The following is an 18,973-nucleotide window of genomic DNA, read 5'->3' as shown; positions in this document are numbered from 1 at the left end:
TATGCATGTTCCAGTTGTGCACGTGTACAAGTTACAGTTGTGTGTAGGCTAGCATAGGATAGTGAAGTATGTGATTTTTACACTCAAGGATAGCAAAGTTATCGTGTGATAGGGAAGCGAAGTTGCCATGCGATCATACCCCCCTTTGCGGTAGCAAAGCGAGATAGCATTCCTTTGTATGCAGGGAATGCTAGTTACCAATAATGCACACAGAATAATATGCATGGATAGGTCATCTATATGAGTGAGTGCATCACATGAAAGGGATTGATATTTTGAGTTAAACTAGCTAACTAACAAAGAGGCATGTAGGGTAAGGGGGCCAATTGTGAAATGAGTACTAAGAAGCAAACACCTTAGGGCTAGTAATGTAACGAAAGAAGAGAAATGTGCGGAGAATCTTGGTTACGTGTGACTCATTGATTTGCGAAGAAGTATCACACTACTAGCTCACAAGAATATCATTCCCAAATTTGTAATTTCCAAAAAAATGCAAAATGTGAAATTCCCCCAAAAATACATCCTTTTCATCATGTGTTATATAGTTGGTGCACTTACTTTAATCTCTTATCATTAGGTGTATCCATTTCACCTTAAGAATTTGGATTGGATGATGCGGGTGAAGAATGAGACTTGGTAGTGCCTTTATTGTGCCCATAGTTCCCCCTCTACCCATCACTCAATAGTGGGAAGTAGATCCATCACTCACATTGGGAGAGGGGCAGGTGCCAGGACCTCTCCTGTCGGTGCATCTTTTTGTCCTTTTCGGCAACATCAGAAACCTCTCTCACTAGTCTAGACGCGCGTTGCAGCAGCAGACACGCAGTTCTATGTCTTGAAGTATCGCAGGGCCTCGATCGTATCATAGGGTCTTCTTCCCTTAAGCTTGTGGAACGCTTTGTCTCTCATCCAGATGTTGCAAGCTCTCGATTCCCTCTTCAATAGGCGCTTCAGGGGCGACAAATGGTAAGAGCTCCTTGAATCAATTCCCACATGTGCCCTGTTTGCGTTCCGGATCCTGTCAGAGATGCATCTTGCTTCGATCTGATCTCTCTGTAAGCTACGCAGTGCTGAATTCCACACACACACAGAGAGAGAGAGAGAGAGAGAGAGAGAGAGAGAGAGCTGCCTTGATACTATCCACCTCTTTGATGGTTTTCGCAAAGGTAAGACTAGAGACTAGATTCACTGCTATACATCGATCATAATTTAGGAATGCTAGCTTGTTTGGGAATTTATGCTGCTCTTTACTGAAGCAAAACCCTCAAACGTGCTCTGGATTACGACAAACTGACATGCTATTTCTTTCTCAAGTCGTGGTCTTGTCAATGCATTTTGCTACAGCTTGTACCTGCAAGTGGTTTATTGATTGCTCTTAGTGAATGTTCTTGTAACTAAAGTCAAGCTGCAAGGTTGCTGACATTGATGTATACACATTTCTGGATCACTAAAAATGTTGGTTTGATTTTTTAACTTTGTGCTGAATTCTCAGTAAAACACTGCTCAAGCTTGTCACATCACGCATAAAGTTGCTGCGAAACAAGAGGCAAATTCATCTGAAACAGGCACGCAAAGCACTCGCCCAGCTACTTGAGAATGGACAGGAGTCTACTGCTCGAATTCAGGTTTGTATCAAACCATGAGATTTGAAACTTATATGCTGAATTGTTGCTATTGACTGTCCAATTTCAAAAGCAATTAATTTGCTGCCACATGCATGTTTAATATATTGTTACTATTGACCATGCACTACTTACACTATAAAACACAGTATACATTCACACACAAAAATTCATGCATAGATCTCTCATAGACTTTGAGCCTTTGAAGATTGAAGTAGCTGGTTAAGAATTAAATTATTTTGGTAGTTTGGTTAAAAGATATTTGTGTGCTCATGTGGATTCATGTAATCCTATTGGCATGATGCATGGAGCCAGTCAAGAATTAAAGTATTTTGGTACTTTGGGGCGAAAGATCCTTGTGCACTTATGCGGATTCATATAATCCTAATAGCACGATCTCATTCCACGCATTCATTGAGAAGCTTTGTACTCATAAGTTTGCTTGATAGTACCATTGACATCTCTAACTAGGTATACACTACCTATCCATTGTGCATCTCATCTGCTTGGAAATAGTTATCTCTTGGTAATTGATTTGTGTTAACTCTAGGCTAATGTCATGGTTGCTCACACACAAGGTCCATGGTGTGTTGCATAGGTGGCCGTCTATTTGAATGCATAGCAATGGATTTGCAAGGAATTCCTCCTTTTGAGATTAGAGGATGACTCATAGCTCAAATATACAATTATAAATAATATATGAAATAGTAGGTGAGCATTTTGAAACTTCATCGATTTAAGATGCTTTAGTCATAATGCAATGTAGAACGGAGATACATTGTACTAGGGACACAACACTACACATTGACTTGAACATGGGTAACACTTAGGAATAAGCTAGAGTATTAATTACAAATATCCAACAGAAGGGGATATTTCAATTGTTTTGCGATGAATATGGTTTTTATTTTTTGTGAAATAAAGTATGGCTAATACTATAAGTGCTCAACATTCTAGAGGGAGTGGGAGGGCTGGGGAAAAGAAGCCAATGAGAAAACTTGGATATGGTGGCTCTAAGTATGAAGAAACAACCGTGAAAAGCCTTGGTTGGTGCAAAGATTCCCCTCTAAGGTGCTTCGAGTATCACTCCTTCCCTCTCTCCATTAGTTGCATTGCCTTACATGACCACTAACAATGCTTTGGGATCTCCAAGTATCATTGTGGGCAATGGCGGTAGACCTCATCTTACCCCATCTTAACATAACCAATTGCTTGCTGCTATACCCCTAGTAGGCTACCAACCATAGGGAGAAGGATATCTTGGGCCACCAATTGTCCCATAGACATCTCTACCTAGTATGTCTAAAGGGCTTTATAATGCTTTGCTTTGGCCAATGTTAGTGGTGAGTAGGGGCCCAAATTATATCTCACACTATGTCTGTTTTTGAGAACAAGATGGAGATGAACTAGGCTGAATTAGTCCTTTCCTAATGGGCTGCATTCACCTTATGTCGTGGCTTATTCGATGGACTATTGCAAGCGAGTAAATCAATGGCACGATCATTTGGTCTTTTAGATAGTAGTTGCCATGGCAAATAGTGTGAAAATTGATCTTTGTATTCTTTTTAAAATGCTATGGATAATGGGCACAATATCTTCTTGCCAGAAGAGGCTGAATGCATAGAAGAAAATAAACACTTGTTGGAAGTAATATGACATGATGCACCACTATTAAAATACCAAGTATTTTGTGTCTTTGATGTATTAAAGGCTGACCCATCCATAGAAAAGTCATATCTACATGTAAGAAAATCATAGTCCTCCTCCACAAAGTTGACTGAAACATCACCATCGGTCATGTGAGTGGTTGATGTCTCTTGGACAGCCATACTGGAGTCTCTTTCTTCCCTTTTGCAAGCCTTTGTCTACATTTGTCAATGTAATGACATGGCTTTTTGCAATAGTGGCGATTGCCCTTCTTCTTTGACTTATTTGCATCATTGTTGTGCTTGTTTGAAGGCTGTCCAACATTAGCTTTGGGCTGATTTGCATTTTGCTTTTCTTTCCTTTGCCTTTGTTCCTAGAAAGCATGGTTGAATCACCTAAATGTAGGGCCAAATCCTTCCTAGTTTGTTGCTCTTGAATTAAGAGATAAGTTAATTCCATGAATGTGAGAGGTTGAGCTTGTCAGAAGTGGAGCAGTGGTGGAAGCATAAACATGTGCTGAAATAAACTGCTGAAACACGAGACAAAAAGAAAAGAAAGAAAGAACACGATAGAGATGAGAACTCAGATGTATGCACGGGAAATGGAATCCATATATTTGAACACGAGACAGTCGCATACAACAGTGAGTCACTGGCTGCGTGGGCACTGGCACTGGCATTGGCTCCTCTCTCCACAGAGTCTGCAGATGGTGAAGATGATATTGACTGAGGAGGAGTCACCGAGTATAAATATGCTGAAAAGTGGGGAGCAATAAATGTTGGTCAATGCTGGCCGACTGGTGCATAAAATGCTCTATTGGCATAAAATGCCACACCAGAAAAAAACCTAAAATACCTAATAAAAATGCCCAGCCCAGATCAAGCTCAGACTCACACATGAGCTGACAAATACTTTGCTAACACCCTCTCTCAGATCATGAGTGATCTGATACAATACAATAGTACAATGAAAAGGGATCAGAAACTATACAACATAGAACCACCAAGTAGAACCATGGATACCCAAGCAGTGGGTGATCAAGCCACCACCAAGGTGCCTCGGAGAAAACCTGATGTCGATGTCGATCATACCAAACACCTGAAAATAGAGATCATAGCATGTCTCTGTGTCCTTCATCAATGTCTCGCAGTAGCATCCAAGACCATCCTGTCAAAAATGCCCCTGAACATAGGTGACCATGGATTCCCTGCCTTTGGCCAGACCGCCAAAGTGTCCCCTCATGGGAGCTCCAGACGAAAGCCTCCCGCTCTCTGTTAGATAACCAGCTCATCATGAACCTGGATGTCAATCCCAGCTCTAGGATTTGATTCCGCCAGACTGAAGTCGATGCGTCAGGGACGTCCCTCTTTGGAACCTGTGCACCTGTATAAAAGTATAGATGAGGCGCGACTGCCCCATCTGAACACCCGCTCACACTCCCTCTCTGGCACAAGAGAGTCGTGAGGGATAACCTCATTGCCACCACTAGAAAGCAGCTGAGGAAGAGGCCACCAAGCCCTTCCCGCGATCCGAAGAAGAGAATCCCTTCCGCGCCTTGGTCTTCACCTTGGTCGGAGGATCTGAGTCGGAGTCGGATGAAGGAGAGAACTCATCGGTAGAGTCAACATCCTGCTTCGTCTTCTGCTCCTCCTTTCTGGAAGCTGCTAACGTCTTGCAGGCCTTCTGCAAACGTCCCTTCTTGCCATAGTGGTAACATTGGGCCTTCGACTTCTTTTGCCCGTCACCCCTCTCTGAAGCTACATAAGCCTCACCTCCATAATGTGCTGGAAGCCGCCCCTGTAATCTCAAGGATGTCTCATGCTCAAGAAGCATTGAGGTCTAATGTGTAAAACTGACAGGAGTCGATGATGTCTGCGCCCGCAAAGCATTAGCCACTCCATCAAACTCCGGGGGGAGCTTGTGGAGGACCGTCCCGACGAGATGCGCCTGGGGAAGAGCAGATTGCATGTGCCGAAGCTGGTCCTGTAAAGGCGTAACACGAAGAAGAAAAGACTGAATAGTATCTTTCGGCTCAAACTTCATCTGCTGGAGTTGGCCATAAAGTGTGACTGCCCGCATGGTGGAAGGTGCCTCGTATATCTGCTGCAACTTCTGCCATACTTCAGGAGATGTCCTACAGGAGGTAACCGCCGGTAAGACCGCTTTAGAAATACACCGAAGCAACGCCGAGTAAGCACGGGCATCATCCGAGTCCCATGTGAGCACCGCTTCCTCATGGTTGTCCTCATCAAAGTGTTCAGGAAGAGGAAAAGGACGGAGAGGTCGAGGAATAGCTCCACAGACGATGTACCATAACCGCTTCTGCACAAACCAAGCTTTCATGACAGCACTCCATGTGAGATAATCAGGTCCATGTAACTTATCATTAGTGGAAGTGCACGGAGGAGCCATATGGAAGGTAGAGAGGAAACACAGCCAAAACACAAGCACAGACGACAGAAAATGAGAGTTCACATGCAATATAACCCAAAGTCTGATCAATAGAAGACAAAATCTGCTGTAGAAAGTCAAAAAATCAGTCAAAAACTGCCTAAAACAGCAAAAACGGCCTGAAGTAACAGTCACCCAGCCACGAGAGATGCTGAATCAGCAAAACGCAGGTTGTAAATTGGAGAAAAACAGGTAGAAAACTGTCGCCAGTAGCTGCTGATAGAAAACGCAGGCAGCAGAGGGTGCGGAGGCAGCAGGTGATGGCAAAACTGCAAAAAACGCAGGCTGAAACAGCCCCAAAACGGGTCGCTTGGCTGCTACAGCAGTCACCTGATCAGCAGGGGTACAAAACAGTCTTGAAAGCAACAAGAAAACACAGCGGGAGCACAGATCCTGAAATCTGATACCATGTCAGAAGTGGAGCAGCGGTGGAAGCATAAACATGTGCTGAAATAAACTGCTGAAACACGAGACAAAAAGAAAAGAAAGAAAGAACACGATACAGATGAGAACTTAGATGTATGCACAGGAAATGGAATCCATATATCTGAACATGAGACAGTCGCATACAACAGTGAGTCACTGGCTGCGTGGGCACTGGCACTGGCATTGGCTCCTCTCTCCACAGAGTCTGCAGATGGTGAAGATGATATTGACTGAGGAGGAGCCACTGAGTATAAATAGGCTGAAAAGTGGGGAGCAATAAATGCTGGTCGGCCAGCGTTAATGCTGGCCGACTGGTGCATAAAATGCTCTACTGGCATAAAATGCCACACCAGAAAAAAACCTAAAATACCAAATAAAAATGCCCAGCCCAGATCAAGCTCAGACTCACACATGAGCTGACAAATACTTTGCTAACAGAGCTGGCCCCTCAATAACAAATTTAGTGAAGTGTGAAAGCCAAGATATGACTCTGGAAGAGAGTTTAAGGTGATGTTCACCATCTTACCATCTTAAATCACCTCATCAATGTTGAGAAGTTGCTTATACAAATCTGGAATGAATGTGATATGATTTGTCATAGAATCACCCTTATTCATGTGAGCATTGGCCAACTCTCTTCGCAAGAAGGAGATGCAGATCTCATTGCACGTGAGGTTTTGCAAGATTAGATGTGAGGTATGATAGCCCTTTTCACTAATAGAGCTATTTATGACAGAGCTTGTGCATTGTGAGAATCCCATCTCCTCTGCTGAGGCATAACAATAATGGGGGTAGTAAAAGATTGCCCTCTACCTCTCCCTTGTTGGGGATGTATGTTAGGAGCAATCCTTGCGCGTCAAACTTCATCACCTGTAACATAAGCCTAGAGATTCTTGGGCACAAGGAGGTTCCGAATCATGAAACTCCACAGGGAGTAATTCGTACCATCCAATTTGTGGTCATTGTTGAGGATGCTAGGAATATCATTGTTATTCCCTGCCATTGTTGAATAAAATTCAATGAAAGCTGTAAACAAAATTTCCAACATGGAAGCTGGTGATAGAGACAACTTGCTTTGAGGGCTGCTAAGAAGGGCAGCATGCCTGTTTTTTGGAGGATAGAGGCTGTTGCTGGCTGTATTTTGCAGAGTACTGCTTTCTTAGCAGAAAACGACCTGTTATTGTTGAGAAAACCTGTGTTTTGATGGCCTCGGGAATGTTGGAGGCCTAGCAACAGCAGAAAAGGGGTCCAAGACTGGTCATTGGCTGCAGGGGTTCTGAACCCAGCAAAACAGATTGAAAACATTGCAGAAAATGGGCTTTTTGTCTCCTAGTTTGATGATGATGTCATGTGAGAGTGTGCATCAAATGAGAAACATAGACATAAGAAAGAACAAAGACGAACTACAAAAAGAATAGAAGGAACACTGATCAGAGAACACTGATACAAGGCTGTACACAATCAGCCCTTGCAGGTTGAGGACGTGTGTTAGTTAGGGCACCATATTGTTGGAAGAAGATATGGTTGAGGGAGATGTCAGAAGTGGAGCAGCGGTGGAAGCATAAACATGTGCTGAAATAAACTGCTGAAACACAAGACAAAAAGAGAAAAGAAAAGAACACGATACAGATGAGAACTCAGATGTATGCACGGGAAATGGAATCCATATATCTGAACACGAGATAGTCACATACAACAGTGAGTCACTGGCTGCGTGGGCACTGGCACTGGCTCCTCTCTCCACAGAGTCTGCAGATGGTGAAGATGATGTGACTGACTGAGGAGGAGCCACTGAGTATAAATAGGCTGAAAAAGTAGGGAGCAATAATGCTGGTCGGACAGCATTAAAGCTGGCCGACTGGTGCATAAAATGCTCCACTGGCATAAAATGCCACACCAGAAAAAAACCTAAAATACCTAATAAAAATGCCCAGCCCAGATCAAGCTCAGACTCACACATGAGCTGACAAATACTCTGCTAACACCCTCTCTCAGATCATGGGTGATTTGATACAATACAATAGTACAAGGAAAAGGGATCAGGAACTATACAACATAGAACCACCAAGTAGAACCATGGATACCCAAGCAGTGGGTGATCAAGCCACCACCAAGGTGCCTTGGAGAGAACCTGATGTCGATGTCTATCGTACCAAACACCTGAAAATAGAGAAGAGTATAGCATGTCTCTGTGTCCATCACCAATGTCTCGCAGTAGCATACAAGACCAGCCTGTCAAAAATGCCTCTGAACATAGGTGACCATGGAGTCCCCGCCTTTGGCCAGACCGCCAAAGTGTCCCCTCATGTGAGCTCCAGACGAAAGCCTCCCGCTCTCTGTCAGATAACCAGCTCAGCATGAACCTGGATGTCAATCCCAGCTCCAGGATTTGATTCCGCCAGACTGAAGTCGATGCGTCAGGGACGTCCCTCTTTGGAACCTGTGCACCTGTATAAAAAATATAGATGAGGCGCGGCTGCCCCACCTGAACACCCGCTCACACTCCCTCTCTGGCACAAGAGAGTCGTGAGGGATGACCTCATCACCACCACTAGAAAGCAGCCGAGGAAGGGGCCACCAAGCCCTTCCCGCGATCCAAAGAAGAGGATCCCTTCCACTCCTTGGACTTCACCTTGGCCGGAGGAGCAGAGTCGGAATCTGATGAAGGAGAGGACTCATCGGTAGAGCCAGCATCCCGCTTCGTCTTCTGCTCCTTCTTCCTGGAAGCCGCTAACTTCTTACAGTCCTTCCGCAAATGTCCCTTCTTGCCACAGTGGTAACACTGGGCCTTCGGCTTCTTCTTCCCGTCACCCCTCTCTGAAGCTACATAAGCCTCACCTCCATAATGTGCCGGAAGCCGCCCCTCTAATCTCAAGGATGTCGCATGGTTGTCCTCATCAAAATCTTCAGGAAGAAGAAAAGACGGAGAGGTCGAGGAATAGCTCCACAGACGATGTACCATAACCGCTTCTGCACAAACCAAGCTTTCATGACAGCACTCCATGTGAGATAATCAGGTCCATGTAACTTATCATCAGTGGAAGTGCACGGAGGAGCCATATGGAGAGGATAAGAAGAGAAGTAAAGAAGAGATGGAATTGAGAGAGGAAACATAGCCAAAACACAAGCACAGACTGTAGAAAATGAGAGTTCACATGCAATATAACCCAAAATCTGATCAATAGAAGACAAAATTTGCTGCAGAAAGTTAAAAAATCAATCAAAAACTGCCAAAAACAGCAAAAACGGCCTGAATTAATAGTCACCCAGCCACGAGAGACGCTGAATCAGCAAAACGCAGACTGTAAACTGGAGAAAAGCAAGTAGAAAACTGTCGCCAGCAGCTGCTGATGAAAAACGCAGGCAGCAGAGGGTGCGTAGGCAGCAGGCGAGGGCAAAACTGCAAAAAACGCAGGCTGAAAACAACCCCAAAACAGGTCGCCTGGCTGCGACAGCAGTCGTCTAATCAGCAGGGGTACAAAACAGTCCTGAAATCAGCAAGAAAACACAGCAGAAACACAAATTGTCTCGGTTTTCTCCGTTGGAGGGGCCTCTTCTATCCCATCTAGAAAAAGCCATTCGAGTGGTGCACCTATGCTTAAGAGACAAGCCACTCTTGCCCAAGCAATGAGGCAAGTTTTTGGTTTTCTCTTCTTTCTCAAGGAGAGGCAAAGGCAAGCGGAAATAGAGATTGCACGCACCATATTGAGTGCAATCTCTCTTTTCATATTCTCAAAGTGGATCGATAGAAGTGGATGGTGAAAGCCATTGTCGTCGTTGGTCCATGCAAGGGATGGTATGGTGTCACGTACAATGACATGTGTACCAAGAAACTCGATGAGGAGAGAGAGAGGATTGATAAGTCCCTTGAGCCCGCGCATGCCGGTTGGGTGAAGTATGGATGCTCTATTTTATCCGATGGATGGAGTGACAAAAAAAAAGGGGGATCATCAACGTCCTCGTCTCTTGCCGACTTGGCTTATACTTCCTATGAGCAGTGGATGCAGGCATCAGGAGAAGGAGAACCATGGGCTCGTTCATGTATTGACACATACGGCAAGCTATCATTGAGATAATACTTCTAAATCCATTATTTTGTAATATCTTTTTTTAACCTTTCAAATTGATTCTAATTTTATTGTGTATAATCTTGTAGGTTGGGCCGCAAAATGTGGTGTAAGTTGTCATGAACAACGTCTCGAATTGTGGATCTATGGGGCGGAAACTTGAGGTCGAGTTTTCGTCCATAGTATGGACACCATGCGTTACGCATTGTCTAGATTTTCTTATGGAAGATATAGGCAAGTTGGAGTGGTTGGCGAGGATTGTCAACGATGCTTGCAGAATTGTTGGCGTTGTCAACTCCAAGGTTCGAGTTCTTGCGATATATCGCTCGTACTCGGACTTGGAGTTGAAGAAGCCCTCGAAGACTCGGTTTGCGGCCATGTGGCTTCTCCTCGAGCATCTCTATGACGTTCGCAACAAGCTATAAAAACGGTTACATCAGATGAGTTTAAGGAATAGCTTTGAAGGGGAGTCCACATCAAGCCAAGTGGAAGCAAAGGCTTTGCTTAAAGAAGGAATTTTGGATGGATGTGAGGGGCATTATCATTGCCGTCACTCCCATCTACAAGGTGCTTTGCATGACGGACATGGAGGGGGCTACTATTGGTTTCCTCTATCATCTTATGGCAGATGCGATGGAGGAGATATAATCATCGACCATCTTGGATGGGGAGGTTCTTTTTTTATGATATTAAAAAAAAAAGATTCATATTTTTTTTTAGTTTTAGAATCTATATTTCATATTGTCTCACACTTTCTTTTCAAAATTCACCTCTAAATCTCTCTCTAAATCTTTATCATATTACACCTACTGTAGTGATATCTTGGATACCACCTCTAAAAGAGATGACATTTTCTTTTTGACAAAGAAAATATGGGAGTGGATGAAACGATCCATATATGGGTTTGTGGCACTCTTGCATCGTGCCTTAAAAAAAACCCTCTCTCTTTATGGATGCCAATGTCCTTGCTAATCGTGATACCTTTTTTCCGCTTTGGCGAAAGAGCATTATGGTGCCTTCTTCCAAGAGCTCATTAATCATAGCGATCAAAGGGCCACTGCTTTCACATCTACCATTTGTTGGAAGTGGGAATCGTTGGTGAAGCCCCTTTTTTGTGGAAGTCATTTGGCTATTAAGTGCCTCACCTCCAAAGAGTGGCCTTATGCATTCTTAGACAGGTTTGAAAATCTATTCTCTTTTTTCATTTAATTCTAGTTAAACTTACTTTTTCTTTACATGGTTTAGGATTGTTTGTCGGGTGGATGTGAGAGGAATTGGTCCTCCTATTCTCTCGTGTACACCAAAATTCGTAACAAGCTTAGCACACAACAATTGGAGCGACTAATTTATCGTCGCTTCAATTTACGCGTGCTACGCAATATGCATGAGATGTCTATGGCAAGACAGATATTGTATATCTAATTTTTATACTTTTTAGTTTGTAACTTTATTCATAGATTATGAAATATATTTAAAGAAGTTTCATTTCTTTAATCTAAGTTTTTCATTCTTTAAATGTATAGATAAATGTGGATTCACTCAAGCTCTCCGCTAGTACACTTAAAAGTGTGACTCGTGAGAGAGACTTGGAGGACAAGCAAATCTTTAGGGAGCTTTACTTGGAGCTCGAGGAGATAGATCGGCGAGTCTCTCGCACTCGTGCATGGCGTGTCCGTGTTGTTATTCGCCCTCGTGCTGGCAGCAATGGAACTTCCACTTCGGCATTCACATCGGCTGCCTGTGATGCTTGTGGGGCCCTTAGATGCTACACGAGGCGTCGGAGTGGCTCGAGAAGTACTCCTAGTTCGGCCCAAGAGGACATACCTATCACTGCCGCTCACCTAGAGCTTAGAGAGCCCGAGTATGATGACGAGGGCAATGTCATTAGTGAGGGTGATTTTGTTGAGGAGGGTAATGGCTCCTCAAGGGGTAACGAGGATGCTTCCACCTTCGATGCTGAGAGTGATATGAGCACCTAAAGTAATCATGTATCTTGATTCGGATTGAGCCATGGATGATGGCTTTTATCTCAATCCATTTTTGTGTACTTTTTGTATGAGATTGCACATCTAGCTCATAATAAAGTTGTTGGTTTCATTATTCATGCTACATAGTACACTCTCGAGTCTTGTTTCAACTCTCTTTTGCACTTTTGACTTGAATCTCTAAGTTTATGTTTTAATTTGTAAGTCCAAACATTAAGCATAGACTTAATATTATATGTATTTTTTCTTTCATCGGACATAACATCGGACGTAGGTCCAAGATTTATTAGTTCGATTAGTACTGTACTAGCATCGGACTGTACTAATCAGACGTGACAACCATGGTTCTATGGATATCATATTGTTAGCAGAGTATTTGTCAGCTCATGTGTGAGTCTGAGCTTGATCTGGGCTGGGCATTTTTATTTGGTATTTTAGGTATTTTTTTCTGGTGTGGCATTTTATGCCAGTAGAGCATTTTATGCACCAGCCGACCAGCATTTATTGGTCCCCACTTTTCAGCCTATTTATACTCAGTGGCTCCTCCTCAGTCAGCATCACCTTCACCATCTGCAGACTCTCTGGAGAGAGGAGCCAGTGCCAGTGCCAGTGCCCACGTAGCCAGTGACTCACTGTTGTATGCGACTGTCTCGTGTTCAGATATATGGATTCCATTTCCCGTGCACACATCTGAGTTCTCATCTGTATCGTGTTCTTTCTTTCTTTTCTTTTTGTCTCGTGTTTCAGCAGTTTATTTCAGCACATGTTTATGCTTCCACTGCTGCTCCACTTCTGACATGGTATCAGATTTCAGGATCTGTGCTCCTGTTGTGTTTTCTTGCTGCTTTCAGGACTGTTTTGTACCCTTGCTGATCAGGTGACTGCTGTAGCAGCCAGGCGGCCTGTTTTGGGGCTGTTTCAGCCTGCGTTTTTTGCAGTTTTGTCATCGCCTGCTGCCTCTGCACCCTTTGCTGCCTGCGTTTTCTATCAGCAGCTGCTGGTGACAGTTTTCTACCTGTTTTCCTGTAGTTTACAGCCTGCGTTTTTGTTGATTCAGCATTTTTCATGGTTGGGTGACTGTTAATTCAGGCCGTTTTTGCTGTTTTTGGCAGTTTTTGACTTTCTGCAACAGATTTTGTCTTCTGTTGATCAGACTTTGGGTTATATTACATGTGAACTCTCATTTTCTGCAGTCTGTGCTTGTGTTTTGGTTGTGTTTCCTCTCTAAATTCCATCTCTTCTCTACCTCTCTTCTTATCCTCTCCATATGGCTCCTCCGTGCACTTCCACTGATGATAAGTTACATGGACCTGATTATCTCACATGAAGTGCTGTCATGAAAGCTAAAGTTTGTGTAGAAGCGGTTATGGTACATCGTCTGTGGAGCTTTTCCTTGACCTCTCCGTCCTTTTCCTCTTCCTGAAGACTTTGATGAGGACAACCATGAGGAAGCGGTGCTCACATGGGACTTGGACGATGCCCGTGCTTACTCGGCGTTGCTTCGGTGTATTTCTAAAGCGGTCTTACCGGCGGTTACCTCCTGTAGGACATCTTCTGAAGTATGGCAGAAGTTGCAACAGATGTACGAGGCACCTTCCACCATGTGGGCAGTCACACTTTATGGCCAGCTCCAACAGATGAAGTTTGAGCCGAAAGATACTATTCAGTCTTTTCTTCTTCGTGTTACGTAGGTACAGGACTAGCTTCGGCACATGCAATCTGCTCTTCCCAAGGATCTCTTCTCTACCTCTCTTCTTATCCTCTCCATATGGCTCCTCCGTGCACTTCCACTGATGATAAGTTACATGGACCTGATTATCTCACATGAAGTGCTGTCATGAAAGCTAAAGTTTGTGTAGAAGCGGTTATGGTACATCGTCTGTGGAGCTTTTCCTTGACCTCTCCGTCCTTTTCCTCTTCCTGAAGACTTTGATGAGGACAACCATGAGGAAGCGGTGCTCACATGGGACTTGGACGATGCCCGTGCTTACTCGGCGTTGCTTCGGTGTATTTCTAAAGCGGTCTTACCGGCGGTTACCTCCTGTAGGACATCTCCTGAAGTATGGCAGAAGTTGCAACAGATGTACGAGGCACCTTCCACCATGTGGGCAGTCACACTTTATGGCCAGCTCCAACAGATGAAGTTTGAGCCGAAAGATACTATTCAGTCTTTTCTTCTTCGTGTTACGTAGGTACAGGACTAGCTTCGGCACATGCAATCTGCTCTTCCCAAGGCGCATCTCGTCGGGACGGTCCTCTACAAGCTCCCCTCGGAGTTTGATAGGGTGGCCAATGCTTTGCGGGCACAGACATCATCGACTCTTGTCAGTTTTACACATATGACCTCGATGGTTCTTGAGCATGAGACATCCTTGAGATTTTAGGGGCGGCTTCCGGCACATTATGGAGGCGAGGCTTATGTAGCTTCAGAGAGGGGTGACGGGCAAAAGAAGTCGAAGGCCCAGTGTTACCACTGTGGCAAGAAGGGACATTTACGGAAGGCGTGCAAGACGTTAGCGGCTTCCAAGAAGGAGGAGCAGAAGACGAAGCGGGATGTTGACTCTACCGATGAGTTCTCTCCTTCATCCGACTTCGACTCAGATCCTCCGACCAAGGTGAAGTCCAAGGCGCGGAAGGGATTCTCTTCTTCGGATCGCGGGAAGGGCTTGGTGGCCCCTTCCTCGGCTGCTTTCTAGTGGTGGTGATGATGTCATCCCTCACGACTCTCTTGTGCCAGAGAGGGAGTTTGAGCGGGTGTTCAGATGGGGCAGCTGCGCCTCATCTATACTTTTATACAGGTGCACAGGTTCCAGAGAGGGACGTCCCTGACGCATCGACTTCAGTCTGGCGGAATCAAATCATGGAGCTGGGATTGACATCCAGGTTCATGATGAGCTGGTTATCTAACAGAGAGCGGGAGGCTTTCGTCTGGAGCTCCCATGAGGGGACACTTTGGCGGTTTGGCCAAAGGTGGGGAATCCATGGTCACCTATGTTCAGGGGCATTTTTGACAGGATGGTCTTGGATGCTACTGCGAGACATTGATGAAGGACACAGAGACATGCTATGATCTCTATTTTCAGGTGTTTGGTATGATCGACATCGACATCAGGTTTTCTCCGAGGCACCTTGGTGGTGGCTTGACCACCCACTGCTTGGGTATCCATGGTTCTACTTGGTGGTTCTATGTTGTATAGTTTCTGATCCCTTTTCATTGTACTATTGTATTGTATCAGATCACCCATGCTCTGAGAGAGGGTGTTAGCAGAGTATTTGTCAGCTCATGTGTGAGTCTGAGCTTGATTTGGGTTGGGCATTTTTATTTGGTATTTTAGGTTTTTTTTTTTTGGTGTGGCATGTTATGCCAGTAGAGCATTTTATGCACCAGTCGGCCGACCAGCATTTATTGCTCCCCACTTTTCAGCCTATTTATACTCAGTGGCTCCTCCTCAGTCAGCATCACCTTCACCATCTGCAGACTCTGTGGAGAGAGGAGCCAGTGCCAATGCCAGTGCCCACGCAGCCAGTGACTCACTGTTGTATGCGACTGTCTCGTGTTCAGATATATGGATTCCATTTCCCGTGCATACATCTGAGTTCTCATTTGTATCGTGTTCTTTCTTTCTTTTCTTTTTGTCTCGTGTTTCAGCAGTTTATTTCAGCACATGTTTATGCTTCCACCGCTGCTCCACTTCTGACACATATATAGGCTGGTCAAAAGGGCTAGGTGCGTAAAGCTGACCCTACTTCTATGGAGACCATATATAGGCTGGTCAAAAGGGTTAGGTGTGTAGAGTCGAGGCATGCTTGTGTAGGTACACATTATGCCATGGGACCACTTTGGTCCAGCCAATGATGGAGTCCCCTCAGGATTTGCCTACTAGAGCCTCAGGTGTAGGGACTCTTAGCAATTCTTGGCAGGCTCAACAACATATTCAACATCTTTTAAGAGGAAGTCTATTGGAGTGCCACCTCTCATATATCCAAAATTTGAAAATTTTCTTGTATTTAAGAGGCATCGGCCTAAATTATTGTGGATAGCGCCAACCTTGATTGAGGCTACCTGAACTATGGATTCCAAGATGGCTTTAGTTCTTGTTAGGTTACAGTATGGCTCCAGCTCTGAAATATTGCCCTTGTTTTGTTATGTTACATTATTGTTGATAATTGCTTGACTATTATAACTGAGCAGCTCATTACTCTTGTGAAAGTCTAATATGAAGGCTTCTCCTTGTTTATATTCTTGTTCGAGTACAACAGGCTTTGTATCTCTCTCTTTATTTTTTCCACTTTGGCTTTCCAAGTTCTCATCTGTTTTGAGGTTTCTCACCAGATTTAGAATACTACATGACAAAGTGTGCTTTGAAAAAGTGAGCATGGATAAAGGGGTAGAAGGCGGCTTGACTCTTGCTTTGCAGCTTCTTCACATAAAATCATTGCACACATGGTTCTTATGGATATTGTTTACAATGTTGTGGATGTGCAGGTGGAGCACATAATGCGGGAACAGAACATCATGGAAGCTTACGATATTTTGGAACTATATTGCGAGCTCATAATAGTTCGAATGCCAATCATTGAGGCACAGATGTATGCTAATGATGATTTTGCAATGTCAATTACTGGCTAACATAATTTCAGATGAGTAATAATTATCGTTTTTATCCTTAATGCATACTTGCCTTAAATATTAATTTTCAGGAGTTGGCAAAGGTTCCATAGTGCATATTTCTTTCATGTTAATCTCATGCTATCTGTCAAATGTTGAAGTTTTATGCAGGGGTATAGAGTGATTATAGCCATGTAAAACATGGTGTGTCTGCCCAAACATGTATGCAACTGACACTATAACCTATTTTGTTTGTGTGGCAAGATTTGAAGTTTTACTCAGAAGACATCAAGTGTTACCGTCTTATTGGCAAATGAAGGCCAAGTTATCTGGATGCAGTAAGTAAGCAACTAGGACCTAGCCATCAAACATTGAAGGATCCCCGAGGGAGTCTCTTCCGTGCAAAGACTTAGCATTTTCAACTTGAAACAGTGGGATTGTAGCAATTAATCTGGGCTTATCTTAAAGTAGGCCAAAACTCAGATGTGGGCTGAGAAATAAGAGAAATTTCAGTCATTAGGAGGGAATCCATAGTGGTTGTTGGTCTAACCCTGGAAAGCTACGGGCTCTTCGATAGATGGTCAAACCTGAGTATTGATGAATGGGTTAGTATGACTCAGGACTTGCAATCTGCAACCTAACTTATTGCTGCTTGATAGTGACTAGTGCCTTTATTTGTAGCATATTGCTGCTGGATCCTGTGCATGTATCAGACAAGAATGTTTCGAAAATGCTTCCTTCACAGTCTGGGAGCAAATTGTGGGTTTCGTTTTTTGTTGTGGGCATAAAGATGGGCTGTCTTTGCAGAAATTTCATCCATAGCTCTTTTGATATGTATGAAGGGGCCAATTGATTGTGGCATTGTCTATACCAAACAATGCTCACTTGTGCTTTTTAACTTCCTTTGCAATGTTTCGTTCTTGGTAGGCTGTTTATAAAATATGCATTACATTTTCATAGCCTTTCATAGCAGTCTTCATATGCTTGGAATATGCTTTCATGTTTTGGACATGAGACAGAGCTTGCACAAACTGTCAGGTGACATACTTCTAAACACTTCCAGTTCATGGTCTTTGTTTAATATTTTCATGTTATATCATAGACACTGCATTGTGTCTACTGGCAAGAGCAGATTGATCTACCTCAGGCTATTGCATTTTCTTCTTTGTGGTGCTGCTGCCACTTGGTAGGAGTCTGTGGCTGCTGGTAGCTTATCAGGTGCTCCTACCCATTCATGGTGCAGCTAAGTTTGCTATTTTCACGCTACCTGCAATGAAAACAGAGTCAGAGAGAGGACTGGTGTTTGTGGCTGTGTTTTGCTGCTGCTGACATTGTCAAGTCATGTGTTTCCCTTTCCAGCTTGATCCTTGATGTTTCTGGTTTCTCTTTTGAGCAAGCTGTTTTCCTTGTAGCCATGCTGCTCATAAGACATGTCTTGCTGTACATCTGCTGTTCTTATTGCTATTTAATGGTCTCCTTATGCTCGTTTCTCTGCAACCTACTGATTTACTACTGTTTGGGTTGTGTGGAGTTGGTTGGAGGCAAAAATACTACTTTGTTAGGTCAATGCTCAGCTGCATGTGCCCGCGTGCACACTCTCTCAGGATGAGCAGTGAACAGAGAGTGCTGGATTCTCACATCCGCTATTGTGAGAATGAGTGAATGAAAGTAGAATCCCAAGGTACTTTAGTACCACACCCAAGTTGGGTGTTCACTCTTGGGAAAAACCCCCTCTCTAGCTAGAAGGTAAAAAGTGACCACATATAAGAGAGTTTTCACACCAATACAATGGAGGAACAGGTAAGTGTAACAAAACCCCTTAGAGTGAATGATGTGAACATAAACAGGGAATGGTAGATCAATCCCCAAATGGTAGTAAGCCTAGAGCCTTGCAGAAGGCTTAAAACTTCTCTCAAAAGATTGTTAGTAAGTACATCTACTAAATTGTCTTGTGTAGGGATATAAATTAGGTCAATTTCCCTTGCATGGAGGCTCTGTTTGACATGATGATAATGCACCTCCATGTTTGTAGTGCAAGCATGAAACATTGGATTTTTTGCAACTTCCATGGTGCTTTGAGTCTCAATATCGATAGGAGTGGGTGGTGGTTGTTCCACACTGAGATAAATCAAAAAGGGTTTTAGTCATCCAATGCTTAATGCTAAG

The 18,973-nt window shown here is 43.8% G+C and overlaps 1 protein-coding gene across 1 annotated transcript in view; it reads left to right on the top strand.

The window, feature by feature from the left end:
- Positions 1 to 664: 664 nt before the first annotated feature.
- Positions 665 to 18,973, top strand: part of LOC148013675 (uncharacterized) — a 31,713-nt gene continuing 13,404 nt past the window's right edge. Inside the window, exons 1-3 of the mRNA XM_087668525.1 lie at positions 665 to 966; positions 1,493 to 1,625; positions 16,685 to 16,788. Of these exons, the coding sequence (XP_087524651.1) occupies positions 914 to 966; positions 1,493 to 1,625; positions 16,685 to 16,788 (290 nt within the window). The 5' untranslated portion in view covers positions 665 to 913. The remainder of the gene's footprint in view (positions 967 to 1,492; positions 1,626 to 16,684; positions 16,789 to 18,973) is intronic.

This window comes from Lygodium microphyllum, chromosome 26 (genome assembly GCF_053477565.2).
Source record: "Lygodium microphyllum isolate KBCC chromosome 26, Lygodium_microphyllum_v1.1.10, whole genome shotgun sequence".
NCBI classification, from domain to species: domain Eukaryota; kingdom Viridiplantae; phylum Streptophyta; class Polypodiopsida; order Schizaeales; family Lygodiaceae; genus Lygodium; species Lygodium microphyllum.
Note: the sequence above shows the minus strand (reverse complement) of the source record. Positions and strands in the feature narration are given on the sequence as shown.